This window comes from Chrysochloris asiatica, unplaced genomic scaffold (genome assembly GCF_000296735.1).
Source record: "Chrysochloris asiatica unplaced genomic scaffold, ChrAsi1.0 scaffold00029, whole genome shotgun sequence".
Taxonomy (NCBI): domain Eukaryota; kingdom Metazoa; phylum Chordata; class Mammalia; order Afrosoricida; family Chrysochloridae; genus Chrysochloris; species Chrysochloris asiatica.
In genome coordinates this window covers 4259475-4283821 of record NW_006408547.1, presented here as the reverse complement: position 1 = coordinate 4283821, position 24347 = coordinate 4259475, and the positions used below count along the sequence as shown (strand labels likewise).

The window sequence follows — 24347 nt, the reverse complement described above, 5'->3', positions numbered from 1 at the left end:
TTTTTTTTTTTTTTTCTTTTTCCTTCTCTCCTAGGGGCTACACAATGGCAGACTTCTCTCAGTAAGATGAACCCTGCTTTGGTTTCTGCAGATCCTCCCATCCTCATAAAGATCAAGTAAAAGGATATGCTATCCTCTTTGGGGATCTTTTGTGCATTACTGTTCTCCCTGATTAGTTTTGGCCTCAGTTGGGATTTCTTTGCTTTTTTGTTTGGCTTCATGCTGAAAAAGGATTTTTTCTCCAACCCTTCAGTAATCATCCAGTGGTGAACAAGGGGGATAAATCATTCACCCTGGCCGAAAACAAACAATCACTGAGAAGTCTCAAAGAAATACACCACGTGAGGGGAAAAAACTGGGAGAAGATTCGGAATATTATCGTCTTTCCTATGGTCAAACCGGTGCCCCTCTTCAGGAGAACTGATTTCAAATTATTATGCAGCTACAAGGATCTCTTCTATCTCAGGGTGTCTAAGCTGCTGGATTGCTTTTCGCCCAAATCAATGTGGTTTCTTTGGAACATTTTCAGCAAAAGAACGCATATGCTGCAGTGTCTTTGTGGCAAGAGTCTTAAGAAAAACAAGAACCCAACTGGTAAGCAAAACATGTACCATGTTATGTCTTTCCTCATAATAACCTGTCTGTTGCTCATTGAGCTAGATCTGCAGTTCTGCTATGCAGGAAGGCAGGGAAACATAAAAAGAAACCAGGACAGTGTTGTATATAGACGCGTTGCATGAATAAACAAGTAACAGCTGGATCAGCGTCTATGAACCTGAATACAGTTATTGGCATCTCTTGTCTCTGACACAATCCATCACTAGGAGGGAGGAGAAACTTTTTTTTTTTCAGTATTGGGTTGCCTATGTCTGGTGGAATATTCAAGGGCTATGGCTTAGGGTTTCTGCCAAAGCTGAAGCTTTGGTACTTGTTAGTAAGAAGAACGGGAGTTTTCCTGACTTCTGCTGCAGGTTGGGAGACAGAGCTCCATGCTAAGAACCTGCTCTGGACTTTCTGATTAGCTTGCACAATATTCACCACCCTAACCCCCTTTACCGAAGTAAAAGAAGCCCCCTCCCTCATGTCCCAGCTCCTCCGTCAGCCCCCGCCTGCCTCCCCCGTCTAGCTCTCTGTACCCATGTATTAACTCTTCCCCATCGGCCTCTGACACATCCTACCACTGGGACCACTAAAGCTGGGTTTATGCTTGGAGGGAAACCCAGACGGAATATATATAATTTAAATTCTCCTAAAAAAAAAAAAAGGGTCCCCAAACCGTGGTCCAGGTCCCATGGGTGCGGTGAGCCAGACCCGTATGTCCCTTCTTTAGGGTGCGGATGATCATGCGCCCAGATTCCAAAGGGCTCCAACAGGGAAACTTGCAGTACATTACATAAGAAATGCAAATGCAGGTGATTCAGGGGAGTCGGATCGTAGGGGTTCACTCTCGGTATCTCAGTCTGAAGCGTTGGGGGCAGCCTCATAGTGGTGGACAAATGACTGGGGGAAGGGAAGGCAGGAGGGCTGCGTGGCGGTGGCGGTGGCCGTGGTGGCGGCGGCAGCGCGGGCGAGGAGACTGGGCACAGTCTTTTTCGAAGCCCTTACTGGTAGAAGCTGGTGTGTGCAGCCCCCGGGCTGCGTCCAGGGTGTGGTGGTGGGGAGACCTGGAGCCCATTGTTTGTGTTTGGGGCTCTGTTGGGGTCAGGAGACGGTAGCCCCGCCGTCCTGCAGTGGCAGGCTGAGCACTAGAGGCTCCTGACGCTGGCTGGCACTGCGGTGTAGTAGATCACCGCGCTCCACGGCGACACTCGGAGCCCAGCGGGGGCCGCTCTGGCACCCTAGCCCCGGCGAACCGGCAGCAAGTGGCTGTTGCCTCCCATCCTCCCAGCCTTCGGAAAGCACCAGTAACTCGGGTGGTGCGCTCAGCGGGGGCGCCTGCGGGTGCAGCGGGAGGGAGGCTAGGAGGTGTAGGTGGGCGGGGATGGAGGCGGTGGCGTGCAGCCTGAGCGCCCTTTGCGTCCACCACTTCTGCAGCACCAGGGAAGCTCCGAGTTGTCAGACCGTCCAAAAGGGCAGAATCTCGCTTGCTCAGGCCTTGACTACAGCCAGGAGTTGGGACTTTGGGCTGGCTCTTGAGACTTCTGGAAGTAGCTACTGGCTGTCCGCGAGCTCGGTGCTGCAGTGAGGCTTTTTGCCTTGGTTCTGGGATTCTCATTTCTGTGCTCTAGTTTTCTTCTTTCTAACCATTCTCACCCACTTTCTAACCGTTCTCTTCTGTTCCCTCCTCTTCAGTCCCCTGTCGTTTGACCCTTCTCTCTGACCTCTCAGCTTTAAGGTGGTGGTATCCTTTCAGAGATGCCAAAGAATTACCCAAGGAGAAAGCAATGTTATCCCTGTTCGATTTGCATTTCTAGTTAACTGTGAGGTGAACCCAGTAGTCTGGTACCAAACTTAACATTTACTTGCTCATGCATTTGTCATAAAAACCCAATGTGCATCTACAACACGACTTTAAAGCTGAATGTGAAGACCCTTTTGTAAGATTTCTAAAAGTGGAACAAGCAAGGGTTGCAGTTGGAAGGGAGGGGTTATTCTTTCACAGGATCCAAACGTTGGGTTTTGACGTGTTCGTGAATGTTTCTGTGAAGAGAGCTAGCTCATTCTGAGAAACAATTCAGTTATAACACTTTCTATAAAGACTTGGCCATTTGTCTAGTTAGGTTTTTTTTTTGGGGGGGGAGGAGGGGAGTCTAGTGACTTTGAAGTCAGTCCTTCCCTTGTCCTGTAGGAAGTAATTCGGCACAGAATAGTACATTTCTTTGCTGGACTTTATTTTTCTTAAATTTTTTCTGTAAACAATTTTATTGGAAACATTGATTTCCTCCTACACACAATTCAAGATCTTTTTATTACACCTTCCCTACCTCACCCACTTTAATCTCTCTGGGAAAAAAAAATAGGTTTTTTTGTTTTTTTTTTTCTTTCTATCAAGGTATTTCAAAAGGTGTCAAACAAATGACAAATTACTCTTAGAATAATTTTATTTAGCAGTTTATGGATGTTAAAGTGTTTGCATGTGAATTGATGAGTTAAAGTGTATCTTAACATCAGCAACTATTTTTAATAGATTAGTTTTAGTTTAAGATTGCCAGAGATTAGAATTCCAATTTGGGAGTTGGACCATTTAGTAAATATTTCTTAAATGATAAATTAATGTGTCATGCTCTTTGTTTCACCTTCTAAAAGCTTTTGCCTCTCAAGATTGAACCAAATTCATTCCTGGTCATCCTCTTTTCAGTACTGTGCTTTGTGGGATCCATTCTCCTGCAGCTATTAAGATGAAGCCTAAAATCACTGGCAGGTTTCTGATCCCAAGGTTGCAGTACAGCTAAGACTTTAATTGGGTAATTAAAAATAAAACAAAGACTAAACTCCTCTTAACTGCTAAAATAAAAAAGAACAGATTGACTACTATCTATTATGGTATTTTAAATCTAAAAAGAGGCCAATTAACTGGTTTCAAACTAAGATTCTTAGTAGAATACTGCCAAGTATTAGTGCTATGATCATTTGATGTAAAGCATCTCCTATTACTTCAAAGATAAATATTAGATTAATTTTTCTTCCTGTTCTTTAAAAGTTATGGAAGAATTTACCAGCTAATCTCAATTCTTTGAATTGTCAACCAAAATGGGTAGTTAGGACAAGGGTACCTGGGAAGAAGTCTAGAACATTGCTATATGATCAGGCTGGAATGAAAATAATCAGATTATAGAGCTGTGGATTTAAGGACAGAAGTATTCATCCATCCAAAAGTTACTAATTAGTTTCAAACTACTTATATAACAGGTGTTTGAGAGTTGTGTTTGATAGTTTTTTTAAAATGTAGTTTAACTGGAAACTGGAAAAGAACTTGAAGAATATATTTGTATGATATATACTTATGCAAGCATAATTGCAATAGTTTTATAAATCACTGAATATAAATTCAGTGTCTTCATAAAATCTTCTGATATCTTACAGTTACAGTTCACACACACACACACAAAAACGTTGTAATGCCCTAGTTTCTCCTATTTTGCTATCAGAGCAATAACTGTGCACATAGACTGTTACCTACTTCAAATTTCACTGTATGAGTCATTCGAGGTAACTGTATTTTAGGCAAATCATTAAATAGGGAATATACTAAGCGAAGGAACTTACTTTGCCTGGAGGAGGGTTTGAATTGTTATTTTAAAAATCAGTAATGATAGCTTGGACTGACCACTGCAAATAGCAGGTTAGTTTGGGGAATAATCTAGGTCACTTAACCTGGAGCAAAGGGGGCACTAAGGAAAGAAATGTGGTTGAAAAAGTTTAGTAAAGATAAATACTAAGGTCTTACCTCTTCAAATAGATAATGTAAAATAAGTAAAAGAAGTCACACATTCTTAGATATGTACATCTAGTCAATCATACAAGAAACCTCCGAGCTCCATGGCTTGGCAGGATTTTGAAAAGCACAGGTTTTGAATACAAGTTGCAATCTAAGAGAATTTTATTGAGTTAAAGATGTTAGTGGCAAAACAGGGTGAAGTGATGCCCTAGACCTAGTTCTGAAGAGCACATTTAGAAAATTCTGCAAAGTCGCAAAGTCTGAGTACTTCCTTTTCTGAACTCAGTCTCTCTCTCTCTGCCATGGAACTGTGAGGTGGAAGAAATAGGATTGATTTTCTGATGGTTTTGATGCCTTTTAGCTCTACTTTTGCCTTTCACTATGCAGTTTTATGTGCCCCGAATGCCAGGCATACAGCTGTTAGTCATATAAATAATGGTTTATTTATTTATTTATTTTTTAGCTACTTCACATGAGGGATGTCATGACATTTTTTTTTTTTTTTAAGTTAGAAAATAGAGAAAGAAGGAAGAAAAAATGTTTTATTAGAGCTGATTTAAGCCCAAAATGGACCACAACCCTGCATTTCTAAACACTTTGAGTATATATTAGATAACGTCAACACATTCAGACTCTTGCCTAGAGCACCAAATAGGTGTAAGACTTGGCTCTTTCCAACATGCTTGGCTATTACGTAGGATTCACTGTCACATGAGTTGGTCTTGGATTCCATCCAGGAAGGTTTAGTGACTGAAGTAGCAGAATTACTTTTACAGAGTAGTGCCAGACTGTGAATCACAGAATAGTCAGTACTTCTCAAGTACTTTACTCATTGGGAATGGATTTTTCTCTTTTGAAATTTATATTCAAGTTAAGAAATGTGGGATTCAATGCATGATGATCTAAATTTTGGTTTAACAATGAAGATGACTTTGGTTGTACTCATAATTCAACCTGTTCTCATCTCAAACACCAATAACTGAGAGTATTCTTTCAAATGATGCTTTCAGAAGGTGATAAAGCAGATTCCATACTGTATTTCATATTTACCACACCGAACCATTCCTTTAAAAATGTTCAAACCAAGTCTTCCATGTTTTAGCAACACAAACATTGGAAACTTTCATTAACTGTTTTTATAAGGACACCAATGTTTTCGCTCCTTTGCACATTTTGGCATCATACCTCACTCAAATTGACTCATAAGCTGTCTATAAATAGAAGCGTTGATTTAAAATAGTTTCTCAAAATGGAAGCATTCATTCAAACTTGTTTCTTTTGCCTTAAGGGGAAACTGTTGGGATGTTTGAACAGTATTATTATTAGCTCCTTTATTAACTTATGAATTCTTACAATCTGAACAAAACCTATTAGGTCACTGTAGTATCACTTCCAGGTTGAACTGTGGGCTAGGGAAATACTGACACATTTACTTGCCCATTGAAGGAGTTTCAGTGGTGCTAGTTTGTGCTTTAGTGTGTGTACCATGTACTAGACTTACTTATAGGAGTTGAGCTTGGACACTGATGAGCAGGGAACTTTCTGAGGTAGACTTCCCAGTTCCTCCATATGTCTGAAAGTTGCATTAGTGTATTTGCTATTGTGATTTTGAATGTTCTGTTTTTCCTTTATATTTGTCTAGTTGCTACAACTAATTTTCTGCTTTGCTATAAAAATAAAAGGTAGCATAATAATAGGAAGAGCAGTTGAAAGGAAGGCAAAAGAGAAGACGACATACTTTTCTTTATTTTTTTAATGTAACATATAAATTTTTGCTTATTTAGTCTACTAATAAGGAGCCCAGGTATTGCAGTAGATTATGAGCTGGACTACTAACCACAGGTCAGCAGTTCGACTCTACCATTTGCTCCTCAGGAGAAAGATGAGGCTTTCTGCCCCCGGAAAGATTTACAGCCTAGGAAACCCTATACAGGGTCACTCTGAATCGGAATTAACTCTGTGACATACAACCGCCACCAGTTTACCAATATCATCTAAGAAATTCATCTAATAATTGGTGGTCAAAATTGCCTTCTACCCTGACAGAAACTCTGGTTATGACAGTGAATGCTCGATATAATTTTTATTAAGGGAATTACCAGAGGAAAACGGGTTTCTCTAAGGAATTGTGAACTGTGGAACTTGTGGTATCAGGTCCTCTTCCCCCATAGTGCCAAGCGGTATTTTGGCTTTTACATTATTTATTTATTTATTTTTTAAAGAAGGAAAAAGCTGTTAGTGAGTTCCACGTCTTGTTCTTCATCTGCCATCCAAGCTTTGCAAACATTTCCCTGGGCCCACGATTTTATAATACTGTTCATTCTAAGTCTAAAAACTGAAGGCTTGCACCCTCTTCCTCAAAGAGGCTTTTTTGAAAAATACAAGCTCAAAATCCTATTTATTCTAACATGCAAAGGCTTTCCTGACATGTTAAACATCAGGGCACCCATGAAGTTCACAATGACCAGAGCAGAGCCCCTTTATATTTTTTCTAAACTTTTCTTCCTTTTAAAATGGATGTTTTGCACTTCTCCTTTAAATTCTTTCTCTGAAGAGGATAACTGGGACCCAGATTTGTGGCAAGTTCTTCTTGATGGGATAGCACTTAAATAGTCATTAGTACCAGTTGCTTTGAATGGAGATACAACTGTTTCTGTAACACTTTTTTATTTGGTACCGGAGTAGGATCCTGCAGTTCCAACAATGCCTAGACATATTTAGCATTATTTCTGGAGACACTGTAAAGGTGTTGAACGCTGGAGTAGAGTTTGTGTCAGGAATCAGAAAGTCTGGCAGAACCCACATTTTCCCGCAGAGTTTCCTTGGGTTCTAGACACATGTATTATTATTGATTTTCTTCAAAGACATGACTTGGCCAACTCTCCAACTCTCATCGGCTTCTAGGGGCCACCTTTTAGTAATCTGATTGAAGCCAGGTTCCGAGTTGTAAGTAATTTAGTCCAGAAGGAAGAAAGTATTAAGAGAGACGAAGTCTTCTTCCAGGTGTGACTAAGCTGACCAGAGTCCCCAGGTATCACTGGCGCCGTGAGCTCACTGAAATCCATAACTGAGTGAGCTTTCCGCCTTGGCGCTTAGGGGGCTTGCTACGCATTGCGGCGGAAGCGGCCTGTTGGAGCCACCGTAGAGCGGGATGCTTCTGCTGCCATAGCGATGACCTCTGACCGTAGAAATCTCCTAGGGCCTGGCAGCTGGAGTTGCCGTTGCTATGGAAACCACGGTGGCCAGAAACAGCGGCGGAGCGCGCTGTGCGGGTTCTTTGGACTTTGGGGAGCGACTGTGCCCGAGGCAGATTTTTCCTGCTTTAGTGGCAGCTAGCCAGCTACTCTGGAACTGGCAGGGATGGCTTTTAAGGGGTCACTCCGTTTATGCAGAGATCACCCCCTCTGCACTACTGGTTCTCAGGGCCCAGAAAGTAGTTTGGGTCCCAGTCCACAGGTTGCTGCCTCCTTTCCTTCTCTTGCTCCCTTAGCTCTCCAGGGAGCCAACTCTGGTGTGGAGACAGACATAAGGAAAAGGGAATGGACAGGAAGCGGGAGCTGGGGTGGCTGCGGACTGCTCCCTCTTCATTAGCGTCTGGAAGACCCTTGACTGGCTATTAAAACTAATGGGTCTCAGTTTTCACAGCTACAGTAAAAAAGGCATTCATTAAATTAAATCTCAGGTCAGCTTCAGCTGTTAATATTCTAGGTTTCTGTAACTTTCCACCCAATCCGATTCTAAATGAACGTGTTTCTTTTCCCAGTATCTCTCCTGAACTCTGTTCTATGTTTAAATTGTATTCTAAATCAGAGAATGTCAGTAGGATGATGACCTTCGGGATCATGAATAACCTACTCCATTTATAGATAGGTAACGTCTTCACAGTGAGCAAGTTTGTGTCAGGATTCCGGGTTTCGAATTGTAAAGACAATCACAGGTAGCAGCTTGGAGGCCTTTAAGAAGGAACACGTTGTTGTAGTCCACCACTGACAACACCATGAAACGCTGTAGAACTGTGTAGTTGGTGTTGAAATAGATGGCATTGAATTATATCTATTGTATTCCCCAGATGTCATTCCTATAGTCTTTCTCTCTTAGTGTATAGTCTATCTATGTTGATTTTTTCCCCCCCTCTCTTTTATTTTCTTTAGGTTATGGGGGAAATAAACATTTTGATTTTTTTTTTGTTGTTGTTGTTGACTTACTTAGAAAATTAAGTTGAGACATTTATTTTTAGCATGTATCCCAACTCTGAAATTTAAGAAGTATATATTCTTATTAGGGCCACTTGCTGTTTTTTCAGATGAGTGCTAACTCTCTTGAGTGATTATACTTCTTTTTGTTGAACTAATTTAATCAGCACTTTAAAAAAGTGCTACTGTGTTCTAATGGTGCTGAAAATACAGAGGTGTATGAAGAGTTCCTCACAAAATTTGCAGGATAGACTTAACAATGGAATTCATTTTGATAATGTGATTTGTGCTATGAATTGTAGGTGGATAAAGCTGCTATAAGGTCAGAGAAGATGGATGGAAGGATTTTTCTGAGAAAATAAAATTTGGACTTGGTCATGAAGAATGTTAGGTGAGAGAGAAAATGAGTACGGTTTGGTGGTGGTGGCGGTGATGGTTTGCCATGGAGTTGGTTCCGTCTCATGGTGACCCTGTAAAGGGTTGCCGCGACTGAATCTTTAAGGGAGCAGGAACCCTCATCTTTCTCTCGAGGATGGTCTGGTAGATTTGAACTGCTGTCCTTGCAGTTAGTAGCCCAACTCATAAGCCATTACACTACCAATGCTCCCTGGGTATGGCAGGTTCCAAAGACTACTGCTATAGAATAGGAAGAGAGTGATAGGTGGTCAGATTTCAAGGTGATCTAGAACAGATAATGTGTTCTGTGGTATGATCTAATGTTCCTTTTATGTAACTGTTACCAGTACAGTGTGGAAAACCGCTTTGACTGGGGCAAGACTGAAAGTAGAGAAATCAAAGTGGGAGGTAGAAGCTGCAAAATGGGCAGTGTCACTCTGGATATGAAGTTGTTGTGTGCCGTCGAGTCAGTTCTGACTCAGCGACCTGACTCTGTAAATGGAGTCATGGAGTAGCACTGTGGGCTAATGCAGTAGATGGCACTTAACATCAACAGAAACTACATAGGTTTTCCAAGGAGTGGCTAGTGAGCTTGAACCACTGACCTTGCAGTTGAAACCAACTTTGCAGTCCAAAACATTAACCCATAATGCAACACCAAGAAATGGGGTAGAACCCATCTATCTCAGTTACTTTTAAATTTGGGGAGAAGGAAAGGGGAGAATCTAGAGTTTTTGGACAACAGCATTTTGATTTGGAAATCTTGATCTGGTTGCACTGAATTAAAGTTGCCGGTTGCCAGTAGAACGCTCTTGGAACCATTGGTTAGAAACTTAGTTCATTCCAGTTGGTTCCTATTTGAATGGCTGAAATAGCTTTTACAGCAAGCAGAAAACATTGGCAAGTTTCTCTTTCTGGATCAAAATTTAAATGAGAAACTCTTCTTTTGGGATGAACAGTTAATTTTTCTTAATTCAAACCATGAAAATTCCTAGGGGTACAAAAAGTGTTTTACAACCAAGATGTAGCACATATATATATATTTTATTATATAAAGTTGTTAGTTAATGGCAGATGTTTTTGTACATACTACTTTAAATTCAGTTTGAGGAGTCAAGTCATGCAATTAAAAGCCAAGTTTTCAGGCCTAGCAAGAAAAAGAGAAGGAAGTATGAACTTTATAGAATTTACATTTGTAAGTGTGTGCACCTGCTTTTTAGTTAGAGATGAATGTAGTTGTAATTAAAATGCCTTTTTTTCCCTTGTAGCATTTTGTTGTCTGTACAATTACAGCAGATCACTGAAGTGTGTGGTAATGGCTTCTGAAATGCTACTTCCTAGATAAAAGTATAGTTTGGGAGGGAATTGTGATCTTTGTTCTTTACACTTAGTATGTGGAGCTCATGGTGAACTAGTGTTGTATTAAAAAAAAAAAAAGGAAATGTGAAAATAAGGCTTAAGGACTAAAACAAAAATAATAGCCCTTAATTATAGGTTTTTAAAAACAGACACATATTTCAAAGTCTGAAACTCAACTTCTTTAGTTGTACTACTGTTGTATACCAGGTGTTGTGTTCTTAAGCAAACAAAGAACACTGGGAGGCCTGAGTCACTTCACTGAGCGCAGAACTACCCAACACCGCATTCACTGCCATTCGGACTCAACTTTTTACTGTTGCGCTGAATTGAGGACAGTCATCCAAATGCTTTTTCCCCTATTATCAAATGACTTTTCCTAGGGATTTTCCATTAACATATTTTTTTGATTAATATATATTTTTTCTTTTACATTATTAGCATTTACTTGGATGTCATTTAAGTGACACAAAATTCTTCACATCTCAGATGTATAGTTGTTTGGTTGTTGTGTGCCTTTGAATTGGTTTTGACTCAGCGACCCTGTGAGGTTGCCGAGGCTGTAAATCTTTACGGGAGCAGAAAGCCTCATCATTTTCCCGCATAGTAGCGGGTGGATTCGAACGAATGACCCTGTTGTTAACAGCCCAGTGCAGAAGGCAGTGCTCCACTAAGGTTCCTATATGTATGATAGTGAATATTAAATGTTGGGAAAACATTTGATGCAATGGATATTAAATATGAGAAACATTTAACAATGCAGCAGCATATTTAATATAAAATAAAAATTTACATCGTAATTACACATAGTTTTTTGTTTCCTAATTATATTTCCTTTTAAAATGTCAGGAGTAATCTTAAGGAACACAGTACTGAGGTGAGTTTGATATGTCTTGGCAACTTGCCTTTTTATGGCGAATGATAATGCGCTGGACTGCAAGGTTGGTTTGAACCACAAGGTCGGCGGTTCAAATTCACCAGCCGCTCCTCGGAAACCCTATACAAGGTCGCTATGAATCTGGACGGACTTGACAGCACTTAACAACAACCAGTGGCATATGTACTAAAGATAATGTGCCTCATGTGTGCACGCAGGACTTCTGTGTAACTGTTAGTGACTTCCTGCCTTTTGCTTTAGGAAAGTGTTTTTCCATTGCTGAGAATCCATTTCCTTTTGTTACATTCTTCCTCTGTGTGTACCATCGTGCTCTAGATCTTGTCTTTTCACACAGTTCTTGCAAAATTTTGTCATTAACTTAACTCTTTATGCAAATTTTGGATTAGTAGTCTACTGAATTTTTAGCATTTATGTATATTGCTTTAGGGAAAAAAGAAAAAAATTCTAGCAGATCAGTTGTTAAAAGTAAATAAACCATACCTCTCAGAACTTCAGACTGTTTACCTGGTGTGGCGTTTGTTTCACTTAATTTATTATTTTTTTTCTACATGGGCTTCACATTAACATATAAAATAATTGTGGTCTGAATCTATTGCTTTATTAGATGATATGATTAAATGAGTTTTGGGGTTGTATAAATATTTCCTCTGATTTGCCCACTAATGAAACATTTTTTAAAGCTGACAGATTTTAGACTCATAGTACCCTCTGCTTTAACAGAAATAGTCTGAATTATTTTGAGTCCTACGTCATCATTTGCTGTGGTATACGTAATACCAGCGACTGGGAGAGTGAATTTCTGCATACCAAAGCTTTACCTGTATTACCAAATTCTCACAGCCACAGGTAAGGACTTCAGTTAGACTCATGTTAACACATGACGAGGCCCAAACTTATAGTGGTTACAGAAGTGCTTGACAGTCCCCAGCTAGTAACTGAATAGGGTGAGCACAAACCCAGGAAGTCCAGCTTTGTTAAGCTACTATGTTGCAACTGCCTCTCTAAAGGTGAGGTGTAGCAGAATGTACTCCAAAGTGACCAATATTTGTCTAAGTGTTTCTGTGAATCCTTATAACCTAAAAGTAAGAGGGACTACAACATATTTAGAATGTTAATACTTGTTTTAAAACTGAGGCAATAAACAATATATACCAACATTAAAACGTGCATCTCTTAATTAATTGCATAATCTTTTGAATTTTACAAATGTGTACATGCTGGTAACCACCATTCTTAGCAAAATATAGAACCTTTCCATCTTCCTAGAAAGTTGCCCCTTCCCTTCTCACCATTCTCTTCAAGAAGCAACCAGCATTCTGATATTCTCTCTTTAGTTTAACCTGCAATAGGACCTCAAGTCATGAGGGCCTCACTCTTTGAATCTGCCCTATTTTACTCAATGTACTGTTCTTGAAATTTAGCCATATCCTTGCAGGCTGTGTAGAATTTGGTTTGCCAACTTCTATTTTGTAAACTAGAAACTCCTACTGAATTGATTGATTTTTAGTCAATATCCAGAATTTGTCAGGAACTGCAGCTTGCAAATTAATAAATTAGCCACCATGATGTAATAGAAGCTGGGTCAGAGATGAAGGACTTTATTTCTTTAGGTACATCTGACTGGCCAACCTTCACATCTGTGCCAGTTTTCCTTGCCACCAAATCTCACAGGGGTGATGTGGAGTGGTCCAGGTAGATGCCATGAAGACAGTCTGAGTTAGAGTCAAGGACCTCTGAGTTTAGGAAACCCCTTAATCTTTTAAGAAGTGTCTAGCAAAACTGTACAATCTGTGCCCTGCAGGGATGCATTATCAGGAAACAAATACATCCTCTATTCTGGAAGGGGTGCACTGTCCCTATATTCCAAGGTTGTTTTCTATAGTCGAGGACAAAAGCATGCCATAAGACATGAAAAATACCATGGAGAATTGTCTGCCAACCGTTAAGTCATCATTTAAATCTATTTTGCCAAAACATTCTTTCTTCCCTTTCTATTTCTCTCAGGACTGGCATTCTTGTCCTAGTTTATAGAAAAATCTCTTACATGGAAATTACCTTAAAAAATGATACAGAGATTTTCAGAAGGTAGATAATATAATCCCAGATAGATAAATCCACGTTAGTTACTGGGAGAGATTTAAAATATTCTATAAAGATTTAGTCTTTGACTCATAAGTACTTAAACTAAATCCAGAAAGAAAATACTAGATATGAGAAAGTTTTAAGCAACTGAATACCAACCAACTGGAGTCTGCACAAGACCTATCTAGCATGAAACAGAACAAAGAAAATCTTTTAGAGATATATGACCTGAGCTGATGTTTGAATACATGCTTCATTTGGCAGAGGGAGAGATAAGTAAGCAAGGCGGGTAATATGAGTGAAAGTGAGAGGGTGGAATTATTTATGGATACAATGAAAAGTACGTAATTGAGAATTTGTGGAAAAGTTAATGGAATCCTATTTTAGAAGATGAGTGAATATGAAAGCCTGGCAGAGGAGTTAGACAATGTGAAAATGAGTGAACGAGAGGACAAAATGGGGAGTGACGTGATTGAGAATTATGTATTGCAGTTTTACATTGTACCCGGTGTAACTCATTGCGGGAGGGGTATGACTGAGGGGATGAAGGGATTTTGTGCAGTTAGAAAGCCACCAGGTGAGAATCTCCTTTAGTCAGTTCATTTTGGGAAACAAGAGCTTAGATGAAAAGGATGATTCTGAACATATGGATAGGAGAAAAATTGCTCACTCATTGGGAAGGGATACATCAAAAAATTACGGACCAGGAAGGGCACTGATGCTTCTGAACTTTGAAGGAAGAATGATATGAGCAGTGTATAGATGGTCCATAATTCGGGGAATCTGTAATTGTGACTGTCAACTCAAGGAAATTAAATTTAATCTACTTTTTGAAGTCCTAGATGTTTTGTTGAGAATGTGAGGCAGGAAATGTGGCTAGCAGCTACATTTATGTAGTTAACAGGTGAGCATACATTATACATTTTCTTAATTGGAGGCCACTTTCTAGCTTGAATGCTTTTGGCTTTCTAAGGAGAGAATGCTTTTGAGTACATTCTTCAAAGAGAGGTACTGTAGTGTTTATGTACACCTGCTACTGTTGTTGTTAAGTGCTATGAAGTTGGTTCCAACTCATAACAACCCTGTGTAGGGTTTCCAAGGAGCCACAGGTTAGTTTGAACTGCCAAGCTTATTCAAACAGACCTTGTGGTTCAGTGCTTATCCTACAGTGCCACACTCGGTTATTGTTCTTGTTGTTAGGTCCTGTCGAGTTCACCTCTCCTCAGAATGAGACTGTGTACAACAGAATGAATCACTGCCTGGTCCTTCGCCATCCTCACTGCCATGGTTCTATTTGAACCTGTTGCTGTAAATACTGTGTCAATCCACATCATTGAGGGTCTTCCTCTTTTTGCTCACTTTCTACTTTATCATCCATGGTATCCTTCTCTGGAGACTGGTCCCTCCTGATAATCTGCCCAAAGTATGTGAGATGAAGTCTTGTCATCCTTGCTTCTAAGGAGAATTCTTGACAACTTGAATCTTTTCTGTTTATCATGATGTTGCTTATTGGTCCAGTTGTGAGGATTTCTGTTTTATTGATGTTGAAGTGTAATCCACGCTGAAGGCTGTAGTCTTTGATCTTCATCAGTAAATGCTTCATGTTCTCTTTGCTTTCAGCAAGCAGAATTGTGTCACCTGCATATCACAAGCTGTTAATGAGTCTTCCTACAATTCTAATGCTCTGTGGTCTTCTTCAGATAGTACTGTTTCCCACATTACGTGCTCAGGATACAGAATAGGTATGGCAAAAGGATACAACCCTGACACACATCTTTCCTGATTTTAAAGCATGCAGTACCCACTTGATCTATTAGTACAACTGCCTCTTGATCTGTGTACAGTTTCTTCATGAGCACAATTAAGTGTTCTAGAATTCCATTCTTCACACTGTTATTTATAATTTGTTATGATCCATGAAGTTGAACACCTTTTAGTAATCAATGAAACACAGGTAAACATCTCGGACAGTCTCTGCTTTCAGACAAGATCCACCTGATGTCAGCAATGATACCTTCATAACCCCATACTCTTCTGCATCAGTCTTGGATTTCTGGCCGTTCTCTGTTGATGTATTGCTGTAACCATTTTTGAATTATCTTCAGCAAAATCTTTCTTTTGATATTGTTTGATAATTTCTATATTCTGTTGGAACACTGTTTTTCTTAAAGCTCACAGATGTGAATCTCTTTTAGTTGGTTGGAGAGGTAGCTGTCTTTCACATTTCTTGGTATAGATAAGTGAGTGCTTCTAGCTTTTCATCTATGTATTCAAATATCTCAGTTAGTATTTTGTCAATTTCTGCTGCCTTGTCTTTCCCCAATGCCTTCAGGTCATCTTGGACTTGTTCTTCAATCCCATTGCTAACACTTGAAATGGTTGAAAGTTGACCAAGTCTTTTTGGTACAGTGAAGATGTATTCCTTGCATCTTATTTGATGCTTTCTGTGTGGCTCAGTATTTTGCCCATAAAATCCTTCAGTATTCCCTGCTTGAGGCTTAAATATTTTCTTCAGTTCTTTTCAGCTTGAGAAATGCTGAGTATGTTTTTCTCTTTTGGTTTTCTAACTCCAGGTCTTTGCACATTTTATTCTGATACTTTTTTTTTTTTTCTTCAAACCATACTTTGAAATCTTCTGTTCAGCAATTCTACTGCATCATTTTTTCCATTTGCTTTAACTACTCTGCATTCAAGACATTTCAGAGTATCTTCTGACATCCATTTTGGTCTTTTCTTTCTTTCTTGTCATGACCTTTTGCTTTCTTCATGCATGTTGTCCTTGATGTTACCCTGTAACTCATCTGGTCTTTGCTCATTAGTGTTCATTGTGTTAAATATGTTCTTGAGATGGTTTCTAAATTCAGGGGGACATACTCAAGGTTGTACTTTGGCTCTCTATAGACTTGGTTTAATTTTCTTTAGGTTCAACTTGCAAATGAACAATTGATGGTGTCTTCTACTGTAAGTCCCTGGCCTGGTCCTGACTGGTGATATTGAGGCTTTTCATAGTCTTTGTTTCTACAGATGTAGTATTTTGATTCCAGTGTCTTACATCTGTCGAGTTCCACATATAGTTACCAGTTATGTTGTAAAAATGTATTTGCAGTGAATTAGTCATTTGTTACAAAATTCCAGCATGTGATCTCTTTTTTTTCTCTGTCATCAAGGCCTCATTTTCCAATTACTGATCCTTTTTTGTTTCTAACTTCCAAGTTCACTCACCAGAATTATCAATGCACCTTGATTGCCTGTTTTATTAGCAATTTCAGATCATAGAAGTCGGTACAAAACTTCAGTGTCTTCATATTTAGCATTAGTGGTTGGTGGGTAAATTTGAGTAATGATTGTAGTGACAGGTCTTCCCTGTAGATGTGTGACATTATCCTGTCATTCACAGTGTTTTCCTTCAGGGTAGATTTGGAAGCGTTCTTTTGGATGATGAGTGTGATGTCATTACAGGCCTAGTAGACTGTGTGGTTGTCCTATTCAGAACACCCAGTACCAGTCCATTTCATCGCTAATGCCTAAGATAGTTATCTTTTTTCATTCCATTTCATTTTTGACAACTTTAAATTTTTCTGGATTCATACTAGGTACCTTTCAGGTTCTTAGGTTAGAACTTTGATCTATATTGCACATCATAGTTTTTAAGACCAACTTTACACTGTTCTGTGGGTTAATGCGTCAGATAGCAAAGTCGGTTTGAATTGCAAAGTCAGTGGTTCAAGCTTACCAACTGCTCATTGTAAACCCTAGACAGAGTTGCTATGGATCAGAACTGACTCAAAAGCACTTACCAACAACAGCAACAAGAACCATTAATTCATTCAAGAATGGGAAAGGTAAATTTTAGATGTGGATGGTAGAAATAATTAAAGGGTTCTAAATGTCTTGATTTCATCAAGCTTTTTAAAAAAAGTTTTTATTGTGAATTGAGTGTTAGTTTATATGGGGATAACATCGATTTTACACTAATTTTTTTCATAGCAATGATTACGATTCCCTCTGTGCACCATCATTCATCAGTATTTTCTTCTCTTCCCTCTGGGGTTTTTTTTTTTTTGCATGTACACAAAAATATTCAGGAATATATAAATATTTAAACAACAAAAGGACACATTTTGCATGCTTGCCTCATCACCAGCTTTACAGGCTTTTACTTTCCAATGAGTCTAGAATCCTCAGCTGCTCCCTCTCTCCATGTTATCATCTCTGCTTGCATCTCTGGTGTCGCTGCTTCTCTGGATAAAGTCCCACATTCTGCTCATGCTCTTCTTCCTTGATGGTCCTAGGGTGCTCTGTTCCTGTACTGTAAGATTAACCCCCTTTTTGTTATAAAACTTCTACCTTTATAGTTGCGACAGTTGAAATTGTTCAAGATAACAATTACTATTGAATCATCAGAATCTTATCCCATCTCTTTTCAACAGACCTGTCTAGACCAGATGAAAACTATTCAATGGGGACTCTACCTTCCCCTGCACACTCTGAAACTAAACTCCCTCTTGAAAACTTGTTAGCTGTCACTTTGTGCCTTTATAGCACCCCTTCCCCCATTTTAAGTAGCCAATGTCTAAGTTGTCCGTCCCTATCAACCATGTATATAGAAGGGATACAATTGATCCTTGTTCATCAAGCTTTTTGAAAATTAGAATGAAGTTCACAGATAACCTGAGCCATAGTTATATGTCTGAATGCTTTGGAGTTAAGCAAAGGTTGTTGCATTCATATTGATTTGAATTATGCACCATTCTTTGAATATAAAGATGCTACAATTTCAGAATCACAGTCAAAGCTCTGTAATAGGGATTGGCACAAATTTGTTGGTACATTTTTACTTAATCCCTCCAGTGCCCACTAACATTTGCTGAGATCCTTAAAGAAAGGATGTTAGGATCATTTAACTTTCCTTGTGAATCGTTACCACGTACTCATTTTTTTTATTCAAAGTAGAAGGAAGCATTGTCTCTTGTATCTTCTTAACCATTTTTGCTTTTCCTTTCATGCTTATAGTCTTAATGGACTGCAGGGTTGATTTGAGCTGCAAGGTCAGTGGTTCAAACTCATCATCCGCTCCTGGGGAACTGTCTACAGGGTCACTGTGAGTTGGAATGGACTCAGTGGCATTTAACAATAACAACAACTATGCTTTCTATATCAGGTTTACTAACCTGAGAGGTTCAAATCGAGCAGCCGCTCCCCAAAAACCCTATGCCAGGGACATATGAGTGGGAAACAACTTGGCAGCACTTTACAAGTCAAGCATGTTGATGATTGGTAGTTATGGATTGGTTCTTTACAACCTGCACTTCAAATTTCTCTCCAATAAGGAGCCCATAGATAACTTACAAGTCAGAGTTGTAACCTCAAAATATACGGTATATTGATGTTACTGTCTTTTCATAGATTCAGTGTTGGTTATTAGTATTTCCCTGTATACTGAGATATACTAGCGAAATAACAAATAACGGCTTTACGTTCTTTAGGAATTCACCAAGAAGAAACAAAAATCTCTTTGAACAACTTCTGTGGCATTTGTTTTCATGTGGTCATTTAAGATCTCTTGTATCTTTAAAAATGTTGTGTATCATTGATTCCCGCTCTATATAGTTGGACATACTTGGCAATAATTGACAGCATTTCTTTTTAAACTTCGTGATTTAAGGCTTTATACCTTTTTATTAATCTGCCACCTACAATAACAAAAGAGGAAAGGTTCTGAATTTTTACTAAAAAAGCCATCAAGCACTATGCTTATTTTACTTGTTTGGTTTTATTTTGGATACTTTACTGGTAAGGAGGCAGGATCTAAGACTCTCATGATTAGTTCTCTTGCGATTACCTTTTATTTAGAAGTGATGGCTTGCTATAGACAATGTACACTTGACGTATGTGTCTGCTGGGTGAACATCCAACTAATTCCTTCTCACTATTGTAGGGATGCAGCAACATCTTACAGTAATCTTTGACTTCTGTTTTTCTGTCAAGAAAGGAAGTTTGCTTCTCAGATGCCATGTTGTTGTTGTTGTTAAGTGCCGTCGAGACTGCTATGTGAAATCTGAGTGTTTCATCCTTCTATCCAAAATAGTCAGTCATCCTCTGTGGCTTCTAAATATCATACTATGTTGTTGTTGTTTTGTGCCGTGGAGTCGGTTCCGACTCATAGCGACCCTGTACAGGGTTTCTGAGGCTGTAAATCTTTATGGGAGCAGAAAGCCTCATCTTTTTCCCGCGGAACCGCTGATAGTTTCGAACTGCTGACCCTGAGGTTCGCAGCCCGATTCGTAACCAGTTCACTACCAGAGCTCCTATGTTGTTGTTGTTAAGTGCCGTTGAGTCGGTTCCGACCCATAGCGACCCTGTACAGGATTTTCAAGGGTGTAAATCTTTACGGGAGTAGAAAGCCTCATCTTTCTCCCGTGGAGCAGCTGGTAGTTTCGAACCACTGACCTTAAGGTTCGCAGCCCGATTCGTAACCACTACGCTACCAGAGCTCCTTACCAGAGCTCCTATAGCAGTACTTATTGCATGGTCAAGAGAAATGCTCTGCCTTTTTTTTTTTTTTTTTTCAATTGCCATACATAATGGATAAAATTCATGTCTTAGCTTTTGTAAATAATATTCCCTGCCCACTAGTGTTAATTTCTTCCTTTCTCTCCTTTTCAAGAATAAGGGCTAGAAATAAAATAAGAAAGGCATTGCAGAATACAGCTTTGGGTGTAATTACATACACTATCAATCATTCACAAGCATTGACACTTCATTGTTAGGACTAAATGACTTGAGCAACCCCTCACAGCTAGTCATGACATACCAAGTGTGGAGTGTGGGACATTAAGGTTAGAACTGGTATTGTAGATTTTAATATGTTTCTTGGTCTTTTTTAAAAAAATTTTTGTAAAATTTTGAATGGACGATCACCAATTTCAGATAACTGATTTAACACTTAGCATTTACGGAGCTCCTTCCACATGAAGAACAGTGTCTTTGACTCCATGTGTGACTCAAGAATAAGCATAGTCTTTCTAGGGTTCTAGTGGGTACAAGACAGTTGGATGAAGAGAAAATTTTGGGGGCATAGTTTGGAAGCTAAAGAAGCAATATAGGTAGCAGTGCAGGAACAAACGAATCTGCCCTCCTACCCTTTTTTGCTCCCACTCTTTTTACCCCTTCTTCTAAAGCATTAAGTTTAGAGAACGAAAATAAGGGCTTCAAATTATTTAAGAAAATGTATAATACATGGTCATCTAACTATCAGCTACATAAATGTAGCTACTAGCTGCTTTTCCTGTTTCACATTAAACAAAATGTATTTGACTTCAAAAAGCAGATTGAACCCAATTTCCCATGAGCTTCCACCAAATTAAGGCGGTCTAGTGGTGCTGTAAGGATATGCACTGGATGCGAACCACAGGTCAACAGTTCAAACCTGCCAGCCACTCTGTGGAAGAAAGATGCTACTTTTTCTCCTGTAAAGATTTATAGCATTGGAAACCCTAGAGGGTCACTATGAGTCAGAATGGACTTGGTTACAGTGGGGTGGCTCTGTTAGGTGTTCAACACAATTAGGGATGGACTTGAACTAGAATATTCCACACAGAATGAAGAATTTATGAACTAGAATATTCCACACAGAATGAAGAATTTATGACTATCTTTAGGTAGCATTTTAATGGTAAGTTTGGTATGTTTTTTTAAGTTGACAAGTAGTATATTAGACAATGAAGGTAGTAACAGCTGTGAAACAGGTTATTATTGGAAATCAATATATTGTCCCACAAGGCCAACTGACAGTGTTCAAGGATTCTTTGTGCGTATTTTGTTCTTTGGTATACAAGTGAACATTTCAATCAGGCATATGTAGCTAACGAATAAGGAACCTGGTTGTGTGGTGGGTTATGCATTTGGCTGCTAACTTCAAGGTCAGCATTTCAATTCTATCATCAGCTCCATGGGAGAAAGATGAGGCTTTCTGTTTGCATAAAGATTTATAGTCTCAGAAACCTTATACAAGGTCTCTATGAGTTGAAACTGACTCCAGGGCATACTATCACCACCAGTACCTAATGAATAATATGATCCCTTTTAAGAATCTTTTATTAATTTAGGAAATTTGAAATAATTTGTGATACAATTGTAATATAGTTGAAATTCCTCAAACCCAGAATCTGAGCAATAAATCTTGTGTTTTATAATTGCTTTATTGAATTATAAATTACATACTCAAAACTCTCCATTTTAGAGTGTATAATTGAGTGTTTTAGTACATTCACAGGTTTGTACAAGCATTACCGCTCCTATTTTAGAACATTGTCATCACCCTGGGCCCATTCAGTCACTTCCCATTGTCTTCTCTCATTGATACAGTTTCTGTCTCTGAGTTTGCTTATTCTGGACATTTCATATAGCTGGAATTATACAGTGTGTGATTTCTGTAACATAATGATTATCCATGTTGTGGCATGTACCAGTGCTTTTTAATTTGGTCTTATTACCAAATAATATTCTGTTGTCTGAATATGCTACATTTTGCCCATTCATTCTTCAGTTGATGGACATATGGGGTTGTTTCCACTTTGTGTCCATTAGAAAGAATGCTGTTGGGTATTATTTGTATAAGTTTTTGTTCTCTAGGAGTGGAAATTTTGGGCTACATGGCCATTCTTTGTTTAACATTTTGTGAGCCTGCCATACTGTTTACCAAAGCATCTCTAAAATAGTGTGTGAGAGTTCCAGTGTCTCCATATCCTTACTAATGCTAGCATCTTTTTGATGATAATCATTCTAGTGGGTGTGCAGTAGCATGTGTTTGTGATTTTGACTTTCCTTTCTCTAATGGTTAATGATGTCGAACATCTTTTCATTTGTTTATTGATGATTTGATAGTGCTTTCAAGGTTCATACATGTTGTAGACTGTATCAGTACTTTATTCCTTTTCAGTGATAAGTAATACTCTTTTGTGTGGTTGAACTACTGTTTGTTTATCCACTCATCAATTGGTGAAAATTTGTTGTTTTCCCCCCAGTTTTTTGACTCATACATAATGCAGCTGACATTATACATGAGAAAGTTTTAGTGTACCTTTTAATGTGTATGTTATCTTGGCTCTGTTTGTTGGAATGTTTTGGCACTCTTGTCAAAAATTAATGATGGTACATGGGAGGTTTTATGTCTGGGCTCTCACTTCTATTATCTATCCTTCTGCCAGTACTGCATGGCCTGGATTATGGTAACTTTGTGGTAAGTTTTGAAATTAGGAAGTGTGAGTCCTCCAATTTTGTTTCTCTTTTTCAAGATTGTTTCGGGTGTTTGGGCTACCTTGGAATTCCATATGAATTTTAGAATAACTATCAATTTCCACAGTGAAACTAACTAGGATTCTGATATAGGTTTTACTGAAATCATAAGTGAATTTTGACAGTAAGTTTTCAGATCCATGAACATAGTATTCCTTTTTATTTATTTAGGGCTATAATTTCTTGGAACAATATTTTATATCTTTCAAGAGTATAATTTTTGTACTTTAATTTAGGAAGTTACTTTGAATTAAATTTCTTTATTGATTTTCTGGAGTTCAGAAGTGGCGCTGTGGGTTAATGCACCTGACTACAAAGTTGCTTTTAACTGTAAGGCCGGTGGTTCAAGTTCCCTAGTTGCTCCTTGAAAACCCTATACAGGGTTGCTATGGGTCAGAACTGACTCATTGGCACTTGACAACAATAACATTGATTATTATTTTGTACATTGAGCTTATAGTTTACAACATTGCTGAGCAAGTTTATTAATTTGAATAGATTTTTAGTGTATTTCTTAAAATTTTACATGTATAGTATCATGTAATCTGCAAATTGAGATTCTTTCATTGCTTCCTTCAGTCTCGATGCATTTTATTGTATATTGCTGCTTAATTTTCTACTTAGAGCCTGCAGAACACTGTTGAATAGAAATGGCATGAGTGAAAGTTTTTAATTTTGATGAAGTTCAATTTTCCTATTTTGGTTCCTGATGATAGGGGTGAAGCCGTTAATCTTTCACCATGAAGCACGTTAGCTGCTGTGATAAGTCATCTTTGACTCCCTTGGATACTTAACTGCTTTTTCTAAGTGCTTATATGCTTAGGACAAGTTTTAATAAATTAATACCCTTGTGAAAAATAGGACACTGAGAATATCTGTAAATTTGCAGAGTGAACAATTTCTGTGTATTTATTTGTAATTAAAATTTGATTTGACTCTTAATGTTGTTTTCAAAGCATGGGAATTCTGTTACTATGCTGTCACAGTGATGCCATTATTCATATCTAATTTGTCTACTTACTTAAAATTAAGGTCAATTTACTGTGAAATGTAAAACATTGCTCTTATTTAAATTTATTCTGGTTTCCTTCTTGAATATCTTATGCAAGATGTAAACATTCCTACAAAAATGTAAAGACCTCTTGATGCATCAAAAAACAACAAAAATCCCCGCTTAATTATCCAGTAAATTAAAACTATGCCCATTCGGTTGTAGTTCCTGTTATTAGGTGCCATTGAGTCAGTTCCAACTCGTAGCGACTCTGTATAGGATTTCTTAGGAACAGGTGATGAGTTTGAACTGCCTATCAAACTGATCTTGTGATTCATTGCTTATCCTATGGTGCCACACCAGCTGTAGATAGACTTCCTCCTATCCCACCAAGCAGCTGGACATTCTAAGTGTCACTTATTTTAGGAATGTTTCAGGCATGAACTTTAACCTCGAATATAGAATATATCTAGTAATAGAAGAAATTCTGTGTTCTCTCTGATACTTTTCTTGAGTTTGGATTTTAAGGTTGCTAATCCTGAAAGATAAACACTTAATAATAACTGATGTATTTGGGAGTTCTGGTTTGGCACTTGAGGATACACACAGGACAGCTAATCAATCACACAGTAGGTGGTTCAAACCCATCAACCACTCTTTTGAAACTCTAGCAACAATAACAACAGGGTAGGTTGTGATTTGAGTAGGTAGATATCCATGCACTGAATTCTAAATTGGAAACAGGTAAATTATACG

General features: G+C 38.6%; 1 protein-coding gene across 1 annotated transcript in view; it reads left to right on the top strand.

The window, feature by feature from the left end:
- The first annotated feature begins 299 nt into the window (after positions 1-299).
- LOC102830049 (fibroblast growth factor 14-like) overlaps positions 300-24347 on the top strand; it is a 978820-nt gene continuing 954772 nt past the window's right edge. Inside the window, exon 1 of the mRNA XM_006846669.1 lies at positions 300-594. Within this exon, the coding sequence (XP_006846732.1) occupies positions 390-594 (205 nt within the window). The 5' untranslated portion in view covers positions 300-389. The remainder of the gene's footprint in view (positions 595-24347) is intronic.